This window comes from Heptranchias perlo, chromosome 5 (genome assembly GCF_035084215.1).
Source record: "Heptranchias perlo isolate sHepPer1 chromosome 5, sHepPer1.hap1, whole genome shotgun sequence".
NCBI lineage: Eukaryota > Metazoa > Chordata > Chondrichthyes > Hexanchiformes > Hexanchidae > Heptranchias > Heptranchias perlo.
Window position 1 is genome coordinate 46,326,748 of NC_090329.1, and position 19,322 is coordinate 46,346,069.

At 40.6% G+C, this 19,322-nt stretch overlaps 1 protein-coding gene across 1 annotated transcript in view; it reads right to left on the bottom strand.

Moving 5' to 3' along the window:
* The window catches only part of LOC137321726 (meprin A subunit alpha-like), a 44,000-nt gene extending 28,494 nt beyond the window's left edge, over window positions 1–15,506 (bottom strand). Inside the window, exons 1-9 of the mRNA XM_067984307.1 lie at window positions 15,386–15,506; window positions 15,281–15,305; window positions 15,110–15,163; window positions 14,887–14,927; window positions 14,702–14,777; window positions 13,303–13,420; window positions 7,989–8,164; window positions 6,382–6,603; window positions 6,126–6,272 (exon numbers count right to left, since the gene is read on the bottom strand). Of these exons, the coding sequence (XP_067840408.1) occupies window positions 6,126–6,272; window positions 6,382–6,603; window positions 7,989–8,164; window positions 13,303–13,420; window positions 14,702–14,777; window positions 14,887–14,927; window positions 15,110–15,163; window positions 15,281–15,305; window positions 15,386–15,451 (925 nt within the window). The 5' untranslated portion in view covers window positions 15,452–15,506. The remainder of the gene's footprint in view (window positions 1–6,125; window positions 6,273–6,381; window positions 6,604–7,988; window positions 8,165–13,302; window positions 13,421–14,701; window positions 14,778–14,886; window positions 14,928–15,109; window positions 15,164–15,280; window positions 15,306–15,385) is intronic.
* Between the last annotated feature and the right edge of the window lie 3,816 nt (window positions 15,507–19,322).

Here is a 19,322-nt window from a genome sequence, read left to right on the forward strand (position 1 = left end):
GCATTGGATGTACTTAGATAGTTGTAGTTAAATACATGACAGCATTTTAGGGTTTTTATAATAGTTGTTACGCCACAAAACAATTTTTCTATCTTTATATTGGTTCCTTATCATTTGTACTCGGACATCAAGCTTAGTCAACAATACTGAGAGATTTTTCCACCTGTCATCAATATCGGGGGAGCAGATATCATTGGATGTCATCCAAGAAAAATGATGTTGTTTTATCATTTTTAGGTAGCGTAACTAGGTACTGAATGATACCATTGGTAGGAAGATCCCTTTCACCTTGATTCAACACTAAACTTAACAAGATTCAAATCTTACCTTTCCAATAGTTGATAGGGGTGCTAAGTAAAATGATAATTGAAATCTAAACCCAGTTCCTATATCAGTTCTCAAAATAAAACTCAATAATGGCTCAGTGTTAACACTCTCATCTCTAGGTCAAAAGGTCTTGTGTTCAGGTCCCACTTCAGGACTTGAGCACATAATCTAAGCTGACATTTCAGTGCAATACTGAACAAATGTTGCATTGTCAGAGGTGCTGTCTTTCAGATGAGACATTAAACCCAAGGCCCCTTATGAGCTCTTAGCTGAACTTACACCATCCCATGGCAATATTCAAAAAAGAACAGCGGAGTTCTTACCCCTCAATTAACACAGCCAAAAACAGATTAGCTGGTCATTCATTTCATTTCTATTTGTGGGATCTTACTGTGCACAAATTGATTGTCAATTAAACAACAGCAACCACACGTCAAGAGTAATTAATTGGCCGTAAAGCACTTTGGGAACATGAAAGGTGCTATATAAATGTAAGTTCTTTCTTTTTTTCTTCCTTTGTTACCCTGAGCTCCATAATCCACAACTAATTGACATTGACTGGGTTACCTGAGTAAAGGAGAAGATTTCCACTGTTCATTATATATAGTGAAATTAAAGAAAAATCTTTGTGCACATGTTTATGATTTCAGTATAGTGAACTGTAGATCCTAAAATGTAGGCCAATATGATAAGTAGAAAGTACAATACCAGAGCAGCAGCAAAAGCTCTTCTGAGATTGGAGTTAAAGATTCCAATTTTATACATTTTTTTATGAATGAAAAAACATTGACCCATTATTGGCACTAGTGCATTTTCTATGTTAAGGATTTAAGAGGCAGCTGTCTGTAGAATGGAAACAAATAATTTTATCCGTAAAGGTGTCAAAACATGAACTTGAATTATAATATCATTTAGAAAGCAGGAAACTTCTCACAAAACTTTCTGAATTGCAGAGGAATTAAAGAACTGAGATGGTATATGTTTGGAGGACAGTCATAAGAAACATTTTCTTATGTTGAAAATGTATAAATTTGTGCTCCAACATTAACTCTTTGTATGCCCCCTATAGTTTAATAGCCAGAAAAAGGTGAAATGAGACAGCCGTGCCTGCTGTTCCTTTAGTTACGATACAGGCCTCGAGTTTGCTTTAAAATATTTGAACCCACAATAAGAACAATGATCTGAGTCATTCATTGCCACTAGGAAACCTCACCGCCGTAACCACATCCAAGGAGACAATCATAGCTGAAGTACCAGCTGGTTTACAATGGTCCAAATTACTAAGTATATTTTGCACGTTCCTACTTCTCATGAAGCCTAGATGGTATGCATGAACTAGGGAATCATTTCTTTTCTCCAGCTAACTAGCCAACATTTTCGTCAATATCATTGTCTGTAATTCTTGCTAGATTTTGGATCCTTGGCCTTTTTAACAGCACAGAAATAAAAATGAGAACTATTATTTCTGGTCATTCATTATTTTTCTAATTTACCAAATATTCTATTTCTTACTGCAGAAAGTTTCCACAAGAGTAGTACTTTACATTTTCAGGTCATGACCTCATACTAATCATAGAATCATACAATGGTTACAACACAGAAGGAGGCCATTCGGCCCATCGAGCCCATGCCAGCTCTTTGTAAGAGCAATCCAGTTAGTCCCATTCCTTCACTTTTTCCCCGTAGTTCTGCAAATTTTTTCCCTTCAAGTATTTATCCAATTCCTTTTTGAAAGCCATGATTGAATCTGCTACCACCACCCTTTCAGGCAGCGCGCTCCAGATCATAACTACTCGCTGCGTAAAGAAGTTTTTCCACATGTCGCCTTTGGTTCCTTTGCCAATCACCTTAAACCTTTGTCCTCTGGTTCTCGACCCTTTCACCAATGGGAACAGTTTCTCTTTATTTACTTTATTTAAACCCTTCATGATTTTGAACACTTCTATCAAATCTCCTCTCAACCTTTTCTGCTCTAAGGAGAACAACTCCAGCTTCTCCAGTCTATTCATGTAACTGAAGTCCTTCAACCCTGGAACCATTCTAGTAAATCTTTTCTGCACCCTCTCCAAGGCCTTCACGTCCTTCCTAAAGTGCGGTGCCCAGAATTGGACACAATACTCCAGTTGTGGCCGAACCAGTGTTTTATGAAGTTCAACATAACTTCCTTGCTTTTGTACTCTATGCCTCTATTTATAAAGCCCAGGATCCCGTATGTTTCTTTAACCACTTTCTCAACCTGTCCTGCCTGTTCCTGCACCCCCTTTAGAATTGTACCATTTAGTTTATGTTACCTCTCCTCGTTCTTCCTGCCAAAATGTACCACTTCGCACTTCTCTGCTTTAAATTTCAACCGCATTGTCCACCCATTCCACCCAGCATTCTATATCCTCCTGCAGTCTATCACTATCCTCCTCACTGTTTACTATACTTCCAAGTTTTGTGTCATCTGCAAATTTTGAAATTATGCTCTGTACACCCAAGCCCAAGTCATTAATATATATCAAAAAAAGCAGTGGTCCCAGCACCGACCCCTGAGGAACACCACTGTATACCTTCCTCCAGTCCGAAAAACAAACATTCATCGCTCCTCTCTTTTTCCTGTCACTTAGCCAATTTCGTATCCATGCTGCCACTGCCCACAAGCCTATTATGTGGCACTTTATCAAATGCCTTTTGAAATCCATATACACAACATCAACTGCATTGCCCTTATCAACCCTCTCTGTTACCTCATTAAAAACTCAAGTTAGTTAAACACGATTTGCCTTTAACGAATCCGTGCTGGTTTTTCTTTATTAATCCACACTTGTCCAAGTGGCCATTAATTTTGATCCAGATTATCGTTTCTAAAAGCTTCCCCACCACCGAGGTTAAACTGACTGGCCTGTAGTTGCCCGCTTTATCCTTACACCCTTTTTTGATCAAGGGTGTAACATTTGCAATTCTCCAGTGATGCTCTGGCATCACCCCCTATCTAAGGAGGACTGGAAGATTATGGCCAGCACCTCTGCAATTTCCACCCTTACTTCCCTCAGTAACCCAGAATGCATCCCACCTGGACCGGGTGACTTATCTACTTTAAGTACAGCCAGCCTTTCTGGTACCTCCTCTTTATCAATTTTTAGCCCATCCAGTATTTCAACTACCTCCTCTTTTACTCATTTAGTACTTCAGCCAGGCCCTCTGCCTCCATGAGTAGATCTCCTTTTTGGTCCCTAATCGGGCCCCACTCCTGCTCTCACTACCCGTTTATTACTTATATGCCTATAGAAGACTTTTGGATTCCCTTTTATGTTAGCCGCCAGTCTATTCTCATACTCTCTCTTTGCCCCCCTTATTTCCTTTTTCACTTCTCCTCTGTACTTTCTATATTCAGCCTGGTTCTCACTTGTATTATCAACTTGACATCTGCCATATGCCCCTTTTTCTCCTTCATCTTACTCTCTATCTCTTTCTTCATCCAGGGCGCTCTGGCTTTGGTTGCCCTACCTTTCCCCCTCATTGGAATGTACCTAGACTGTACCCGAACAATCTCCTCTTTAAAGGCTGCACATTGTTCGATTACAGTTTTGCCTGCCAATCTTTGATTCCAATTTACCCGGGCCAGGTACGTTCCCAACCCATTGAAATTGGCCCTCCTCCAATTAAGTATTTTTACTCAAGATTGCTCTTTCTCCTTTTCCATAACTAATCTAGACCTTATGATACTATGATCACTGTTCCCTAAATGTTCTCCCACTGACACTTGCTCCACTTGATCCACCTCATTCCCAAGAACTAGACCCAGCAATTCCTCCTTCCTCGTTGGGCAGGAAACATACCAATCAAGAAAGTTCTGAACATACTTCAGAATTCTTCCCCCTCTTTGCCCTTTACACTGTTACTATCCCAATCTATATTAGGATATGATGTGGAGATGCCGGTGATGGACTGGGGTGGACAAATGTAAGGAATCTTACAACACCAGGTTATAGTCCAACAGTTTTATTTGAAAATCACAAGCTTTCGGAGGCTTTCTCCTTCGTCAGGTGAGACGAAGGAGAAAGCCTCCAAAAGCTTGTGATTTTTAAATAAAACTGTTGGACTATAACCTGGTGTTGTAAGATTCCTTATATTAGGATAGTTGAAGACCCCATTATCACTACTCTATAGTTCTTGCACCTCTCTGTAATTTCCCTCCAAATTTGCTCCTCTATATCCTTCCCACTAGTTGATGACCTATAGAATACACCCAGTAGTGTAATGGCGCCTCTATTGTTTCTTAACTCTAACCAAATAGATTCTGTCCCTGACCCCTCAAGGGGCATCCTCTCTCTCCAGCACTGCAATATTCTCCTTAGTCAATACAGCCACCCCACACCCCCCGCTTTTTTTCCTTCCCTATCTTTCCTGAACACCTTGTATCCAGGAATATTTAGTACCCATCCTACCCTTTTTGGAGCCAGCTCCGTTATCGCCACCACATCATATTCCCATGTGCCTACTTGCACCTGCAGCTCGCCAACCTTATTTACCCACATGCACTCTAAACCTGCACTGGCCTTCTCGTATTCTCTCTTAGTCTGATCCCACCTAATACTGTACTATTTCTTACTCTAGTGCTATCTATCTCTCCCAATCCTTTGTGCACCTAATGGGATTTAAATTAGAAAAATCATCTGTCACAGGTAGTGTTCAACATTTGTGAAATGCTTTTGACAATGCAGTAACCTGAACTTTATGAATTAGTTCTGTAACCTAAAAATTATCATTTGCGTTATTTGCTTATGAACATTCAATGTGCTTGACTAGCATTCCTTTGCTTTTTTAATGGTGGTGTAAAATAAGCAGGTTGACATTTCCATTCAAATAGTAGATAAATGCATTAAGAATCCATATGCTAATATCAGAAACAGTAATTTCTAGGCTTATTTGTAATGCCCCTCTCATTCTGTCACCCTTTCTAAGCTTTCTATTTCCTCTTGTTTATTGGCACCTGTACTAGAGTTTTAGAAATGGTGAAGTAAGTAATGCTAGAGAAATTAATTCTGGCCCTGAGTATCCTCAAAAACGGGTTTGAACCATTAGGTCTTGACTCAACTAATAGAAAACTAAATTGCAGCACTTTGAAGTCTCAAATCCTCCAGTTTCCACCACTGTGATCAATGAAATCATAGAGAGAGTTGACAAATTAACTACCTTGGGAGTTCCATGCACAGCTCAGATGCCTCTGAAGGATAGATACATCTGCGAATTGAGATCACCAGAGGTGTTATGCGATCTCTTAACCAGAATGCGTGAAAGTCAAGAATCCAACTAGCAACCAAGCTCAGATTGTGCAACTGTCTTGTTATCTCAGTCTTGACTTATGCAGCAGATACATGTGCTCTTACAGTTTGTGACCTATCAAGACTGTTTGCCTTTGACTAATGATATCTCCGACGAATACCTCGAATCCACTGGTACAGCTACGTCAGGAACACAGAGATCAGAAGTTGCACAGAACAACCCACTGTCTCCTAAACCATCAGACTCTGAAAGCTGCAACATATTGCACAATCAGACGAGAACTTCGACTTATAGAGAGCCCTGCATCCTAATCAAGTTTCCCTTTAGATTGGCAAAGACCTCAAGGCCATCCAAGAACCACTTGCAACCATGTAGTCAAAATAACTCAACTTAGAGATTTCGACACTGCGTGGCACTACGTGCAAGACAGAGAAGGCTGGAAACGTCACAAATGCACCACTACTCTCCCATTGGTGGATAAGGTCATTAGCAGCAGTAGCAGTAAGAAGGGTTGAAGAGTGTGCACCCACCTCTGCATTTGCCATTTAGAGTATGATCCTCATTACCAGGACTGCTCTTCACTTGAACCCAATCAGCATCTTCATGTTCACTCTGAATCATGCCACAGATATTAATGAACTCAAATGCACACTGGTCCAGCAGTGTGAGAGTAGACGCTGAGAAAAAGATTTGTGTGAAAATTAATTTAATTAATCAGTCTTTAAGTCCTAAATGCTCTGAAAAGTCCTACTTTTATTACATGTAAAGACTAAAAGCTGAACTTACTGCAGTTATACATGCGATTTAGCCTCAGCAAATCGATAGCACTGAAGTCTAATCGCTGTCCAATTATTTCATCAAATGCTGATATCTTTGCAGTGATAGTAGGAAAACTACTATTTTTGTTGAAAGAGAATGGTGCATAATGCATCACAGATTCATAATCATACGGAGAATTCAGGTCGGTAATATAATTGTCGTCATATACAACAAAGTTGTGCTCCATACCTAAATAAAAGTGCAACAGTTGATAGTCAGCTGTAGTGAAAGACATTTTTACATTCAAATTTATTGATAAAATTTGAGATATACTTTAGCAGGTTACACGTTTGTTTAAACTATATCTGGGATATTACACCAGTAACAGTGCATTCCCATTCTTCTTTCACAACTCACTACAGGTTCAGCTGAGTTGTGAAGAATTGCAATATGCCCTCAACTAGTGCAATATCTCTATATATTTGGTGAACATTGCTGGGCTAGTCTCTAAAATTAAGATTGAAGGTTGTTTGTGGACAATGCAATATTTTGTGAATGATGTTGTGGACTCTCACCTTTGAGTCAGAAGGCGATAGGGTTTAAGTCCCACTGCAGGTCCTTGAATCCATAATCTAGTCTGACATCTCAGTGCAATACTGAGCTATTGCTACATTGTTAGAGGTGCTGTTTTTCAGATGAGATGTTAAACTGAGGCCCAGTATGCCTGCTTGGGTGGATGTAAACGATCCCATAGCACTATTCAAAGTGCAGAGGAGTTCTCCCACCATCCTAGATAACATTTATCCCTCTAATATCACCAAAATAGATTAACTAGTTATCATTTTCATTCCAGTCTATGGGACCTTGTTGTATGTAAATTGACTGCTGTAGTTTCCCAAAAAACAACTGTGACTAACTTCAAAATTAATTAATTGGCTGTAAAGCATTTTGTAACATCCTGGGAATGTAAAAGATGTTATATAAATGCAAGTTCTTTCTTTCCATTGAGAAACTGTCAACAATATTCAAAAGAATAAAAAAACAATAAATGGTTTCAAAAGTTATTTAGTTAGTGCATCATGTTTAGAATCAGATGAGATGGTGGTGGTGGGCCTCCTTGTTGAACCGCTAGTGGTTTCATACAACTGAGTGGTTTGCTAGGCCAATTCAGAAGGCAGTTAAGAATCAATCACATTAGTGTGGGACTGAAGTCACATATAGGCCAGACTGTGTGAGGACAGCAGGTTTCCTTCCCTAAAGGACATTAGTGAACCCATTGACAATCTGATAGCTTCATGGTCACTTTTACTGATACCAATTTTTTATTTCCAGGTTTCTTTTTTAAACTTAATTCAAATTCTCAAACTGCCATGGTGGGATTTGAACTCAGTTCTATCACCAGTCACTGTAGTTCGGCGCTTTGGTCAATTCGCTTGGTCCTCTTGTGCAACAGTTTCAGCGCAGTGGTTCGGGTTCCTATCGCTGGGTTCACACCCAAAGTCAGAGGCAAACTCACTTCTGGGCCATTGTGTCTTTTAAAATGTTGTACTGAGTGGCTGTGCAGCTACACTATTAACTGCAGCAAACAAGTATATATCACTATAATTGAAAGCGATGAACATTTGAAATCTTACCTGGAATAATTTGATTCCACCAAATGTTAACATAGTCATCACGGTCTGTCCTTGATTGCTCATGGTAGAATCCTAATGCATGTAGCAATTCATGCTCAACAATAGCTTTAGTGTCACATCGTTCACCAATGGACACATTTTGGCCACGGTGGAGGTCACCAACAGAAGACCAGCACCTGTCCAATAATGACAGTGTTTAGTAGTTTATGTATCATATATTATGGCACTACTATACTTTGAGATCAAATTTATTTTTATTGTAATATCAACTATGCATACTATACTCTTCTCTCCAGCTACATGGGAGATTTCAACTACCCCCAGATAAACTGGCAAGAAGAGGTCAGGAAAGGAGAAAAGGGAGTGGAGTTTTTACAGTGTTACAGGACTCCTTTCTTACCCAGTATGTGAGAAGTCCAACAAGAGAGGAATCACTGCTGGATCTAGTAATGGGAAATGAACTAGACCAGATAAGAGCAGTAAGCATAGGGGAACATCTAGGCAATAGCAATCATAACATAATAAGGTTTAAAATAATGAATGAGAAAGACATAAGTAAGACAAAGACCAAAGTAATGGATTGGAAAAAAGCTATTTTGAGGGGATAAGAATGGAACTAGGGAAGGTAAACTGGAAAAAATGTTGACAAAGAGATGGAACAGCAGTGGGAAATATTTAAAACGGTGATCAACAACGTTCAGGGCAACTAAATTCCTCTAAAAAGCAAGAACAAACTAGCCAATAATGAAACACCATGGTTGAATAAAGAGATAAAGGTAAAATTGAAACTAAAAAAAGGCATATTCTAACTACATAGACAATAAAGGAGAGGATGACAAAAGGGAATATGAAGAAGTTAGGAAAGAAGTCAAAAAAAACAATTAGGAAAGCAAAGAGGAACTATGAGATTAAATTATCAAGGAATAGAAAAAGAAATAGGAAAGTACTCCACAGACAAATAAATATCAAAAGAAAAATTAGAATAGGGATGCAGCCACTAAGGGATGTACAAAGTAAACTCATAGGCAATGACAGTGAAATGACAGAAATATTGAATAGTTACTTTGCCGCAGTATTTACCAGGGAGACTAACAAGTTGAGCATTACATTAGAAGAAGAGATCAAAAAAGATTAGAAATATTTAAGATAGAAAGGGTGGAGATAATTGATAAACTAATTAAACTTAAGAGAGGATAAGACCACTGGTCCAGATGGATTGCATTGGCGAATATTAAAAGAAGTTAGGAAAGTGATAGCATATATATAAAAATTCATTAGGAAAGGAAATAGTGCCAGAAAACTAGCGGACTGCTAATGTTATTCCTATATTTAAAAAGGGAGATAGAACAAGTCCAGGGAACTATAGACCAGATAGCTTAACGTCAGTAGTAGGAGAGATAATGGAATCTTTAGTCAAAGATATCAACGGATCAGATCAAAGCTCTGCAGTCCTGCCATGTCCAGTTGTGAATGGTGGAGGACAATTAAACAACTAACGGGAGGAGGAGGCGCTGTAAACATCCCCATCCTCAATGATGGCGGAGTCCAGCACATGAGTGCAAAAGACAAAACTGAAGCGTTTGCAACCATCTTCAGCCAGAAGTGCCGAGTGGATGATCCATCTCGGCCTCCTCCCGATATCCCCACCATCACAGAAGCCAGTCTTCAGCCAATTCGATTCACTCCACGTGATATCAAGAAACGGCTGAGTGCACTGGATACAGCAAAGTCTATGGCCCCCGACAACATCCCAGCTGTAGTGCTGAAGACTTGTGCTCCAGAACTAGCTGCGCCTCTAGCCAAGCTGTTCCAGTACAGCTACAACACTGGCATCTACCCGACAATGTGGAAAATTGCCCAGGTATGTCCTGTCCACAAAAAGCAGGACAAATCCAATCCGGCCAATTACCGCCCCATCAGTCTACTCTCAATCATCAGCAAAGTGATGGAAGGTGTCGTCGACAGTGCTATCAAGCAGCACTTACTCACCAATAACCTGCTCACCGATGCTCAGTTTGGGTTCTGCCAGGACCACTCGGCTCCAGTCCTCATTACAGCCTTGGTCCAAACATGGACAAAAGAGCTGAATTCCAGAGGTGAGGTGAGAGTGACTGCCCTTGATATCAAGGCAGCATTTGACTGAGTGTGGCACCAAGGAGTCCTAGTAAAATTGAAGTCAATGGGAATCAGGGGGAAAACTCTCCAGTGGCTGGAGTCATACCTCGCTCAAGGGAAGATGGTATTGGTTGTTGGAGGCCAATCATCTCAGCCCCAGGACATTGCTGCAAGAGTTCCTCAGGGCAGTGTCCTAGGCCCAACCATCTTCAGCTGCTTCATCAATGACCTTCCCTCCATCATAAAGTCAGAAATGGGGATATTCGCTGATGATTGCACAGTGTTCAGTTCCATTCGCAACCCCTCAAATAATGAAGCAGTCCGAGCTCGCATGCAGCAAGACCTGGACAACATCCAGGCTTGGGCTCATAAGTGGCAAGTAACATTCGCGCCAAATAAGTGCCTGGCAATGACCATCTCCAACAAGAGAGAGTCTAACCACCTCCCCTTGACATTCAACGGCATTACCATCGCCGAATCCCCCACCATCAACATCCTGAGGGTCACCATTGACCAGAAACTTAACTGGACCAGCCATATAAATACTGTGGCTATGAGAGCAGGTCAGAGGCTGGGTATTCTGCGGCGAGTGACTCACCTCCTGACTCCCCAAAGCCTTTCCACCATCTACAAGGCACAAGTCAGGCGTGTGATGGAATACTCTCCACTTGCTTGGATGAGTGCAGGTCCAACAACACTCAAGAAGCTCGACACCATCCAAGATAAAGCAGCCTGCTTGATTGGCACCCCATCCACCACCCTAAACATTCACTCCCTTCACCACTGGCGTACAGTGGCTGCAGTGTGTACCATCCACAGGATGCACTGCAGCAACTCGCCAAGGCTTCTTCGACAACACCTCCCAAACCCACGACCTCTGCCACCTAGAAGGACGAGCAGCAGGCACATGGGAACAACAGCACCTGCACGTTGCCCTTCAAGTCACACACCATCCCGACTTGGAAATATATCGCCGTTCCTTCATCGTCACTGGGTTAAAATCCTGGAACTCCCTTCCTAACAGCACTGTGGGAGAACCATCACCACACGGACTGCAGTGGTTCAAGAAGGCGGCTCATCACCACCTTCTCAAGGGCAATTAGGGATGGGCAATAAATGCCAGCCTCGCCAGCAATGCCCACATCCCATGAACGAATAAAAAAAAATAGAAAAATATCTAGAGAAAGAAAATATAATAAAGAGTCGGCACGGATTTCAGAAGGGAAATTCGTGCTTGACCAACCTCATTGGATTCTTTGAAGAAGTAACAGTAAGAGTAGACAAGAGTAATGCAGTTGATGTAATATATTTGGATTTTCAAAAGGCCTTCGATAAGGTACAGCATTGTAGACTCATGACTAAGGTCAGAACATGTGAAGTCAGGGGACAGGTATCAGAATGGATAGCAAGTTGGCTACACAACAGAAAACAGAGAGTCGGGGTTAAGGGTAGCTAGTCAGACTGGCAAAAGGTGGGAAGTGGCATTTCACAGGGATCGGTGCTGGGACCACTGTTGTTCACAATTTACATTAACGATTTGGATTTTTGGAAGTACAATTTCAAAATTTGCAGATGACAAATTGGGGATGCAGTTAATACAAAGGAAGACTGCGTCAAAATGCAAGAAGACATTAATAAATTTGCAGAATGGGTGTGTAATTGGCAAATGAATTTCAATATAGATAAGTGTGAGGTGGTGCATTTTGGTAGGAAGAATAAGGAGGCCACGTACTACTTGAATAATAAGAGTTTAAATGGAATAGAGAAGCAAAGGGATCTAGGGGTACAGATACACAAAGCACTAAAAGTAGCGATGCAAGTTAATAAGGCCATAAAAAAAGGTAAATCAAGAACTGGGGTTCACTTCTAGAGGGATAGAATTGCAAAGCAGAGAAGTTATGTTGAACTGGTATAAAGGATCGCATGGATGCAGCACATTGAGGAAAATCAGGGTGGATTTTATGAATGTAACCGAGCCTGCCTGATTTTTCGTTCATTTAAATGCATGGATTGAAAATTGAATGGACTCAATGGCTGGTGTTCAATCCTCCCCACTCAATTTCCCTGTATCTGTTGCACCCAGGTGATTCTTTACACCAAGTGCAACAAGGGGAAAACCTGACCCACAGTTTTGCAAGTTTACAGATTTGAAGCAAGTTGAAAATTGAGAGAAAGAAAACTGAATTTTCCTGCAATAATAAAATAAGCTACACAGTTTAAAAAAATATGTTGAATGTTAACACTACACTCGTATTTGTCAAAAATTGTCGATTGATTCATTGATTTTGATTATTTATTTGCTTGTTTACATTTCTGATTTTATTTTCCTGCTTCTTGATAAAGTTGACTTCCTTTCTGCCTTATCTTACTAGTATAAGTAGCCAATCTGTGCCCCTATTTCATTTTCACCCTAGTGTAGATTTTCTTTATCCCCCTTGTGCCAATTCTCCCCTTGGACCAAAGCTCTCTAGTTCTATGATGTAGACATTGCCTTTAAAAGTCCCTCACTTACTCTTCTGAACAACACAACATCAACAACAATTTACACTTGTGTACCACTTTTAACATAGCAAGGCACTTCAAAAGAATGGGGGGGTAGGAGCAGTTCAGACACCAACAAAGAATTAAGAGAAGAGTTAAAGAAGGCGACGCAAAAGTGAGATGAAATACATAGGTTTTTAACAAGTTTTTGAAGGTGGGAAACAAGGTAGCAAGGCAAAGGGCTTAAGAAGAGACTTCCAGAGAGAAGAGCCATAGTAGTTGATGGCTCTGCCACTGGTAGAACAGAGAGAAGGGAACACACAGTAGTCTAGACTCAGAAAAGTGAAGGGTGTAAACTGGGAAGTATGGTTGGAGGCCATTGCAGAGGTAGGGTGGAATGAGGCCGTGGGGGTGATTTATAAATAAGATTGAGGAATTTGAAGTCAATTTGTTGGGGAATGGGGAGCAGTGAAGGTCAGTGAGAACAGGGTTGATAGGTGGTTGGGGACTTAGTACAGAATAGGATGCAGTTTTGGTCCACCACATTTTTTACACCTTTACATAATTGCACAAACACTTCACACGCTCATACAAATTTCCTATCTGAAATAAAATAACAGACAGAGCAATTTGGTGAGAGGACATTAATCTTTTGCAGAAGAACAGCATCGATGATTTCTACTCATATATTAATACAATTGCATGATTTTGTACATACCCGTCAAATTTTTGAAAAATTAGGAATGTTTTCTCTCCTTCGTATGGTTTGAAATCAATGCACGATTTCAAGCGATACTGCTCAAATGCATGCAAGATGACGCCCTTTGCATTTAGTTCTGAAAATCAAAACACTAAAAATTGAACAATTCATTTGAATAAAACTATAAAATAAGGTATATTTTCAAATTGATAAAATTTAGGAATAAAACTCTTATTTTAAAGAGATTAAAACCTACCTAAGAAGTGCAAAGAAGAATGAGCACTGATCGAAAAATATATCCATATAATCTCTACACTATGCATGTGAGATTTTGTGTACAACTAGGCAGATTGTAACAGGCGGGATATTTGTAAATTATTCTGAGCCATGATACTTCAGCTGAATAAATACTGGGCCAAATACCAATACCTCATTAAAACATCATACAGGATCAAGAGCTAGTCAGTTCTTGAAACTAAGTTTGAGTCCAGCTTTTATGTGGTACTCTCTAACAGCTGTTAAGTCTAAGATAAAATGAATCAAAACATGAAGTCCATGAAGTAAAATTGTTTAAAACAAATAACTGCATTTAATGCAACAAAAAAAATTCTGGTGACAGAACATCATTCTCACATTGGAATTAAATTTATTCTTATACAGTAAATCGTACAGGACAAGCTGTTAATCTTCAGAAATCTTATGTTTTCTATAATCTAAACAGAAACAATACCTTATCCGTGTTTTTGATGAGGAAAGTTAGTGCAAAGAAATTATGCAAAATTGTGCATAAAATAGCCATATGTGTAAAAATTTGTTTAAAAAAATGTTTGCCATTTGTTAAATTTAGGCTTTGAAATTACACTATGGGATATGTCTCTCTCTATTTTAGTGGAGGTGTTAACCTGTTTAAAATAAATGGGTTAACACCTCCCCTAAAATAACAGAGAGGAAGTTTGAATAAACACATTAAGTATTGGTCTGCTAGTATCCCATAGTGTAATTTCAGGCAAAGGGTGAGTCGTAAATTATTGCCCATTAGACCAAGATTTGTGCTCTTACACATCTAATAACAACCTTCCACTACTGCGCAAAGAATTATTCTACTACAAATATTTTTGTTCATAAATTAAAACACAACAATGAATAATTATATTAATGGAATCTAAAATAAAATGGTGTATTTTTTATTTACTTTAACATGACTTCAGCTTTGAATTCCAGTATCATCATAAATAAATCACTATAGTAGTCAGAATAAAGATAGGAATGACAAGATACTTGAAATATTATAGCTCAAACATGAATAACATGAAGATAATGATGTTACACGTTCAACAATAGATACTCAAATCAGGATGTAAACCAATAGTATTTGAACACATTCTGATTATTGATAAATTTATGTATAAAGAGTTACCAAGATTGTCAGCCAGAATGTAGGGAATAGGGAATTTCCATCTCGATGTTGGATCTTTAAGAGCATTCCGTTCCCGCTGTAACAAAGTGAGGAAATCAATAATAAATTCACAGATGAAAACGTAATGTTCCTCTAAAGTTATAAATGGGTTTATTATAAATCAACATATCGTATATCATACTTACAGTCCCTGCAATGTCGCCTTGAAACAGAAATCTTTGGGATTCTAACAAAAAGATAATTAGAAAAGTACTGCAGCATAAAATACCCTGCCTGTCAGTCAAAGTCACATCGAGTAATAGAATATACAAGTTGCATTAATTTAGCAGGAGATATTTATTAAGTTTGAAAAAATATAACTTGAAAGATAATGGAGACTGTGTTCTTTGTTCTAAATTTTAAACCTACCTAAATTTATTTGTGGAATGTCATCTCTTAAATCCCCAGCATCTGCTTCATAAACTGGTTAAGGAAGAACAAGGAATCAATATGTTAACTATTACAATACTAGAAGTTGTGAAAGACTTTTAAAAATATACAGCAGACAAAAAATGAAATACAAACAATCTCAATGTATACCATTTCTAGAAGGAGCCTCTTTGATCTGGAAAAAGAAGGATGGTATTTGTTTAAATGGTGCAAGAATAACAAATATGTTTTTAATATGCAAGTAGTATATCTTACCACTAAAGTGTTACAGTATGTGAATAATAATGTTAAAAAAAGGGAAAACAATCCAGAGGAGCTCATGATTGGAGCAGGTAGAACCAAATGAATCAGCTATGTTGTGTTATACAGACACATATAAATTCAGTTTGCAAATTTCCTGGACTTTGAACAGCAAATTTAGCTTTACAGCATTCTTGTACCATCCCAATAAAATTTTCAGTGATTTAAATCTGCAGCACTGGCAGTATGCAAAGGAGGTAATAGTCAAACAATCTTACTTCGAAAAGTAAAACAGTTGTTCAGAGTTTTACTGTATCTGCAAGTGATCTTGGCCTTTAGAATACATAAGCATTTGTTGTAGATTATGAAAACAATCCAAAAGGCTAATGAATAACGTAGCTAGAAAAGTGAACAATGCTTACAAAACTTTCTCCCTCTCCAATGAAAAGTGTTGACGTAAGTTTTAAAAATCATCCAAAAGATATGATTAGAAGGTAAGCATGTGTTGTTTTGGCTCAATTGGTAGCATTCTTGCTTCTGGGCCAGAAGGTTTTGAACTTGGAATCAGAGTTTGAGCTCATAATCCAGGCTGATAAGAAGTGTAGAGCTGAGGGTGTGCTCCATTTTCTGAGGTGCAGTGCTTAAATCCGAGTCCTATCTATCTGTTCTGGTGGATGTTGATGATTTGAAGAAGAAATTGAGGTTTCTGAGCCAACATTCCTCCCTGAAATAATACCACAAAAAACAGATTAACTGACTTTTTCCCCAAACCTGTTTTCATGATCACTGCTAGAGTGCAGTTTTCATTAACAGAACAAGTCTCCTATGAACTGAAACCTGCATCTTTATTCTTTCTCACGTATGGGTTAGTGTGGCCCAGGTTTAAAAATTATCCCAAATTGAGGACATTCACTTAATGAAGAACACATGACGTGCACATGTAGGATTAATGTTGGTTTCTGTTAGATGTTTCTGTAAGAGACAGGAATGCACATTTCACTTGGCAAGCTAAATTCAATTAATATTCATTTGAGTTTGTGTTCATGTCAAACAAAGGAGAGATTAAAATGCTAATATTGATTGACTGTAGAGTCACCAGTATCAATCTGTCAACAATTGAACTGAAAGAGAAAATTATCATCAGGATTTACATAGTCAGGATCGCCATCTATTGCCAAGTCCAAAAAGTAGCAACGGGCAATAAAGCAGCAAGGTAGCGAGATGGATCATGGCTTAAGTTTGGTGATGATGACACTTTAAAAATGAATCCACATCATCAGGCACAAAAGTAAGCAAAATAAATGGACTTCCATTTTACAAGCTGGACTTTTGAGGGCAAATGTCACAGGCATTTTAAACAGGAAATGCTAATGTTTAGGTAAGTTTATTCTTTTTATTGGAAATTTTGCAATTTATTTTATGTCTTAATTTTGTTCCAGGCTTGATCTTGATAATTCACAGGAATGCTCCACTAGCATAAGTGCTGGAGAGTGCCCGCTGGTGACCTCTACTCCTGACCCTGCCAAAGTACCTGGGATGTGGAGATGCCGGTGATGGACTGGGGTGGACAAATGTAAGGAGTCGCACAACACCAGGTTATAGTCCAACAGCTTTATTTGAAATCACAAGCTTTCGGAGCTTCGCTCTTGGGTGCACCTTGGGCACCTGCTAGGGCAGGAAGTGCAGTGCTAGGCAACAAGTGGGCCAGCTAGTGCCACTAGCACAAAACAAAACTTTAAAGGTTCCAATTTCAAAGTGCTGCTAGAAATTTTCTTTTAGAGTCCAGGGTAGTACCCAAGCCTAGCCCCCCAATTGGTCTGCGTATTCCCTGGATTTAGTTTCAGTATGCCTGAGTGAGCACATTGAACTGGCTACTCGGAGTAATCCAAGTCAGGGATGAGGAAATTCTTGGGGGCCGATTCTCAAATGGCCGAGCAGGTGCATTGGGGGCGGGGGGGGGCTCCTAAAATGGCTTCGGGTTCCGCAATGACACGTTCAGGTGCGCGCGCAGCTCCCACATGCGGGACTCCCACTGGCAATTAAAACCAGTGGGATGACACTTTAAATACTTACTTACCTAGTTGAGGTACTTGAGAGACCTCATTGAGTGGAGATTTTGGCAGGGGTGCAATTTTCATGGATCCTCAGCGTATTTCCCGTGCTGTGGGAAACACTCCCTGTTGCAGCAGACGTGTTTCAGCCAGCAGCCAGTGGGAGATGCAAAGGATTATTTGACAGGTGGGGGGAATACCTCATTTATTGCAGCAGGGCACTCTGTCACTTCAGACAAAGTTTTGGCTACAACACCTTTGTCTCTCCACTCAAAATTATTAATTTATACCCTAAACTCTGCTGTGCAAACACATTTACCTACTTTGCGCACCTCCTCAAACTCACACTGTCAGGATAGGGGGGCGCCATGGCTGCATTCATCACTTCATCCGAGGACGAGCAACATCACCAGCCTCGCCAGGCACGCCGTCCACCTTCGCCACATGGAGCTCCACAACACAGTGCTGCGCCACAGGCACCTGCACAAAATAGTCGTGCAACTGCACATACACCCACTGTAGGGTGACCCAATGGGTGGCATCAAGTGTGGGTGTTCATGGTGAACCTCATGAAAGGGACTTATTGCACAAACCAGTCAAGAATGGCCAAGACGTGGCAGTCATGGTGACAATAATAATATTTAATGGGCCAATAACAAAAATCAAATATAATTTAAAAACATGACAAACCGTCAAACACTCTTGTGCATCCCCTTTGTGCTCACAAAACCTTTACCTTTCCTTACGCTTCCCCTGTGGCTGCAGCAGAGATAGTGGCAGGTTGCTTTTATTCTTGCCCTGACCGATTAGATGCTTTGGGCCTACTCCCTCTGGGTTTCAGCGCCTGTGAGGGCCCCTCCAAAGATTACTCCACCTGCACCTGTGCAGGGGCAGACTTGACTACCTGGAGAGGAGGCAGCATTGCTGGTACTGGTTGAGAGGGGGGCAACGGGTGAGACGTGGGAGCACTTTGAGTGGTGTCTCCACTTCCATGTCCCCTTTCGTCATCATCCCTCTCCTGGGCCAGGCCCACATCGCTCCTACCACCCTGATGGGCGACAGTTTGGAGGACATGTGTGAAGCCTTGTAAGGCCAGTGCTAGTGTATCTGCCTGCCTGTTGAAGGCAGCAGAAAGTTGCTCACCCTGAGTCCGAAGGGCCATTGTCAGGGCCTCAATGGACTCATTGGTGAGCTGTGCTTGAAGCTCGATGGAGGCTAGCCTTCCCTCGATCGCAGACATTCCCGCACTTACCCGTGACACTATCTCAGAGAGGATAACCTGATGTTGCAGTCCCCCTCCGGTCTTCGCCCTCTCCCGTGCATTCTGGGTTCTCTTCTCCTATAAGGGGAGAAGGGAGAAAGTAGAGAGGCGTGAGTGAGGGATGGTGACGTGGCCAACCGTTGAATGCATTGGTTTGGGTGAGACTGACCGTGAAAAAGATGCATCGGAGGGTGAGTATGAGACAGAGCCATGACATTGTATGAGGATTGTGTTGAGTGGTAGTGGTGGGATGAGTAATGGGGAGATGAGTGAGTGCAGGTAAGTTGAGGATGAGGTTTGAGTGAGTGGGAGGAGTGATGTGATAGAGTAGTGTTGGCAGTGCAGAATGAGTTGGGGGGTGGAGGTGGTGATGTGGAAGACGGAGTGTAGGAGAATGAGTAAGTGTACTCACTCTGGCTGACCTAGTTAGGTCATTGAAACGCCTCCTGCACTGGATTCATGTGCGAGAGACGTTGCTGCTGCTGGTGACCTCCTCTGCCACCTCGAGCCAGGCCTTCTTGGTGGCAGAGATAGGCCACTTCCTCCTGTCTGATGGATAGAAAATATCCCTCCTCCTCCTCCTCACCCCATCCAATAGGACCTGGAGTGGGGCATCGTTAAATCTGGCCTTGGTCTGTGG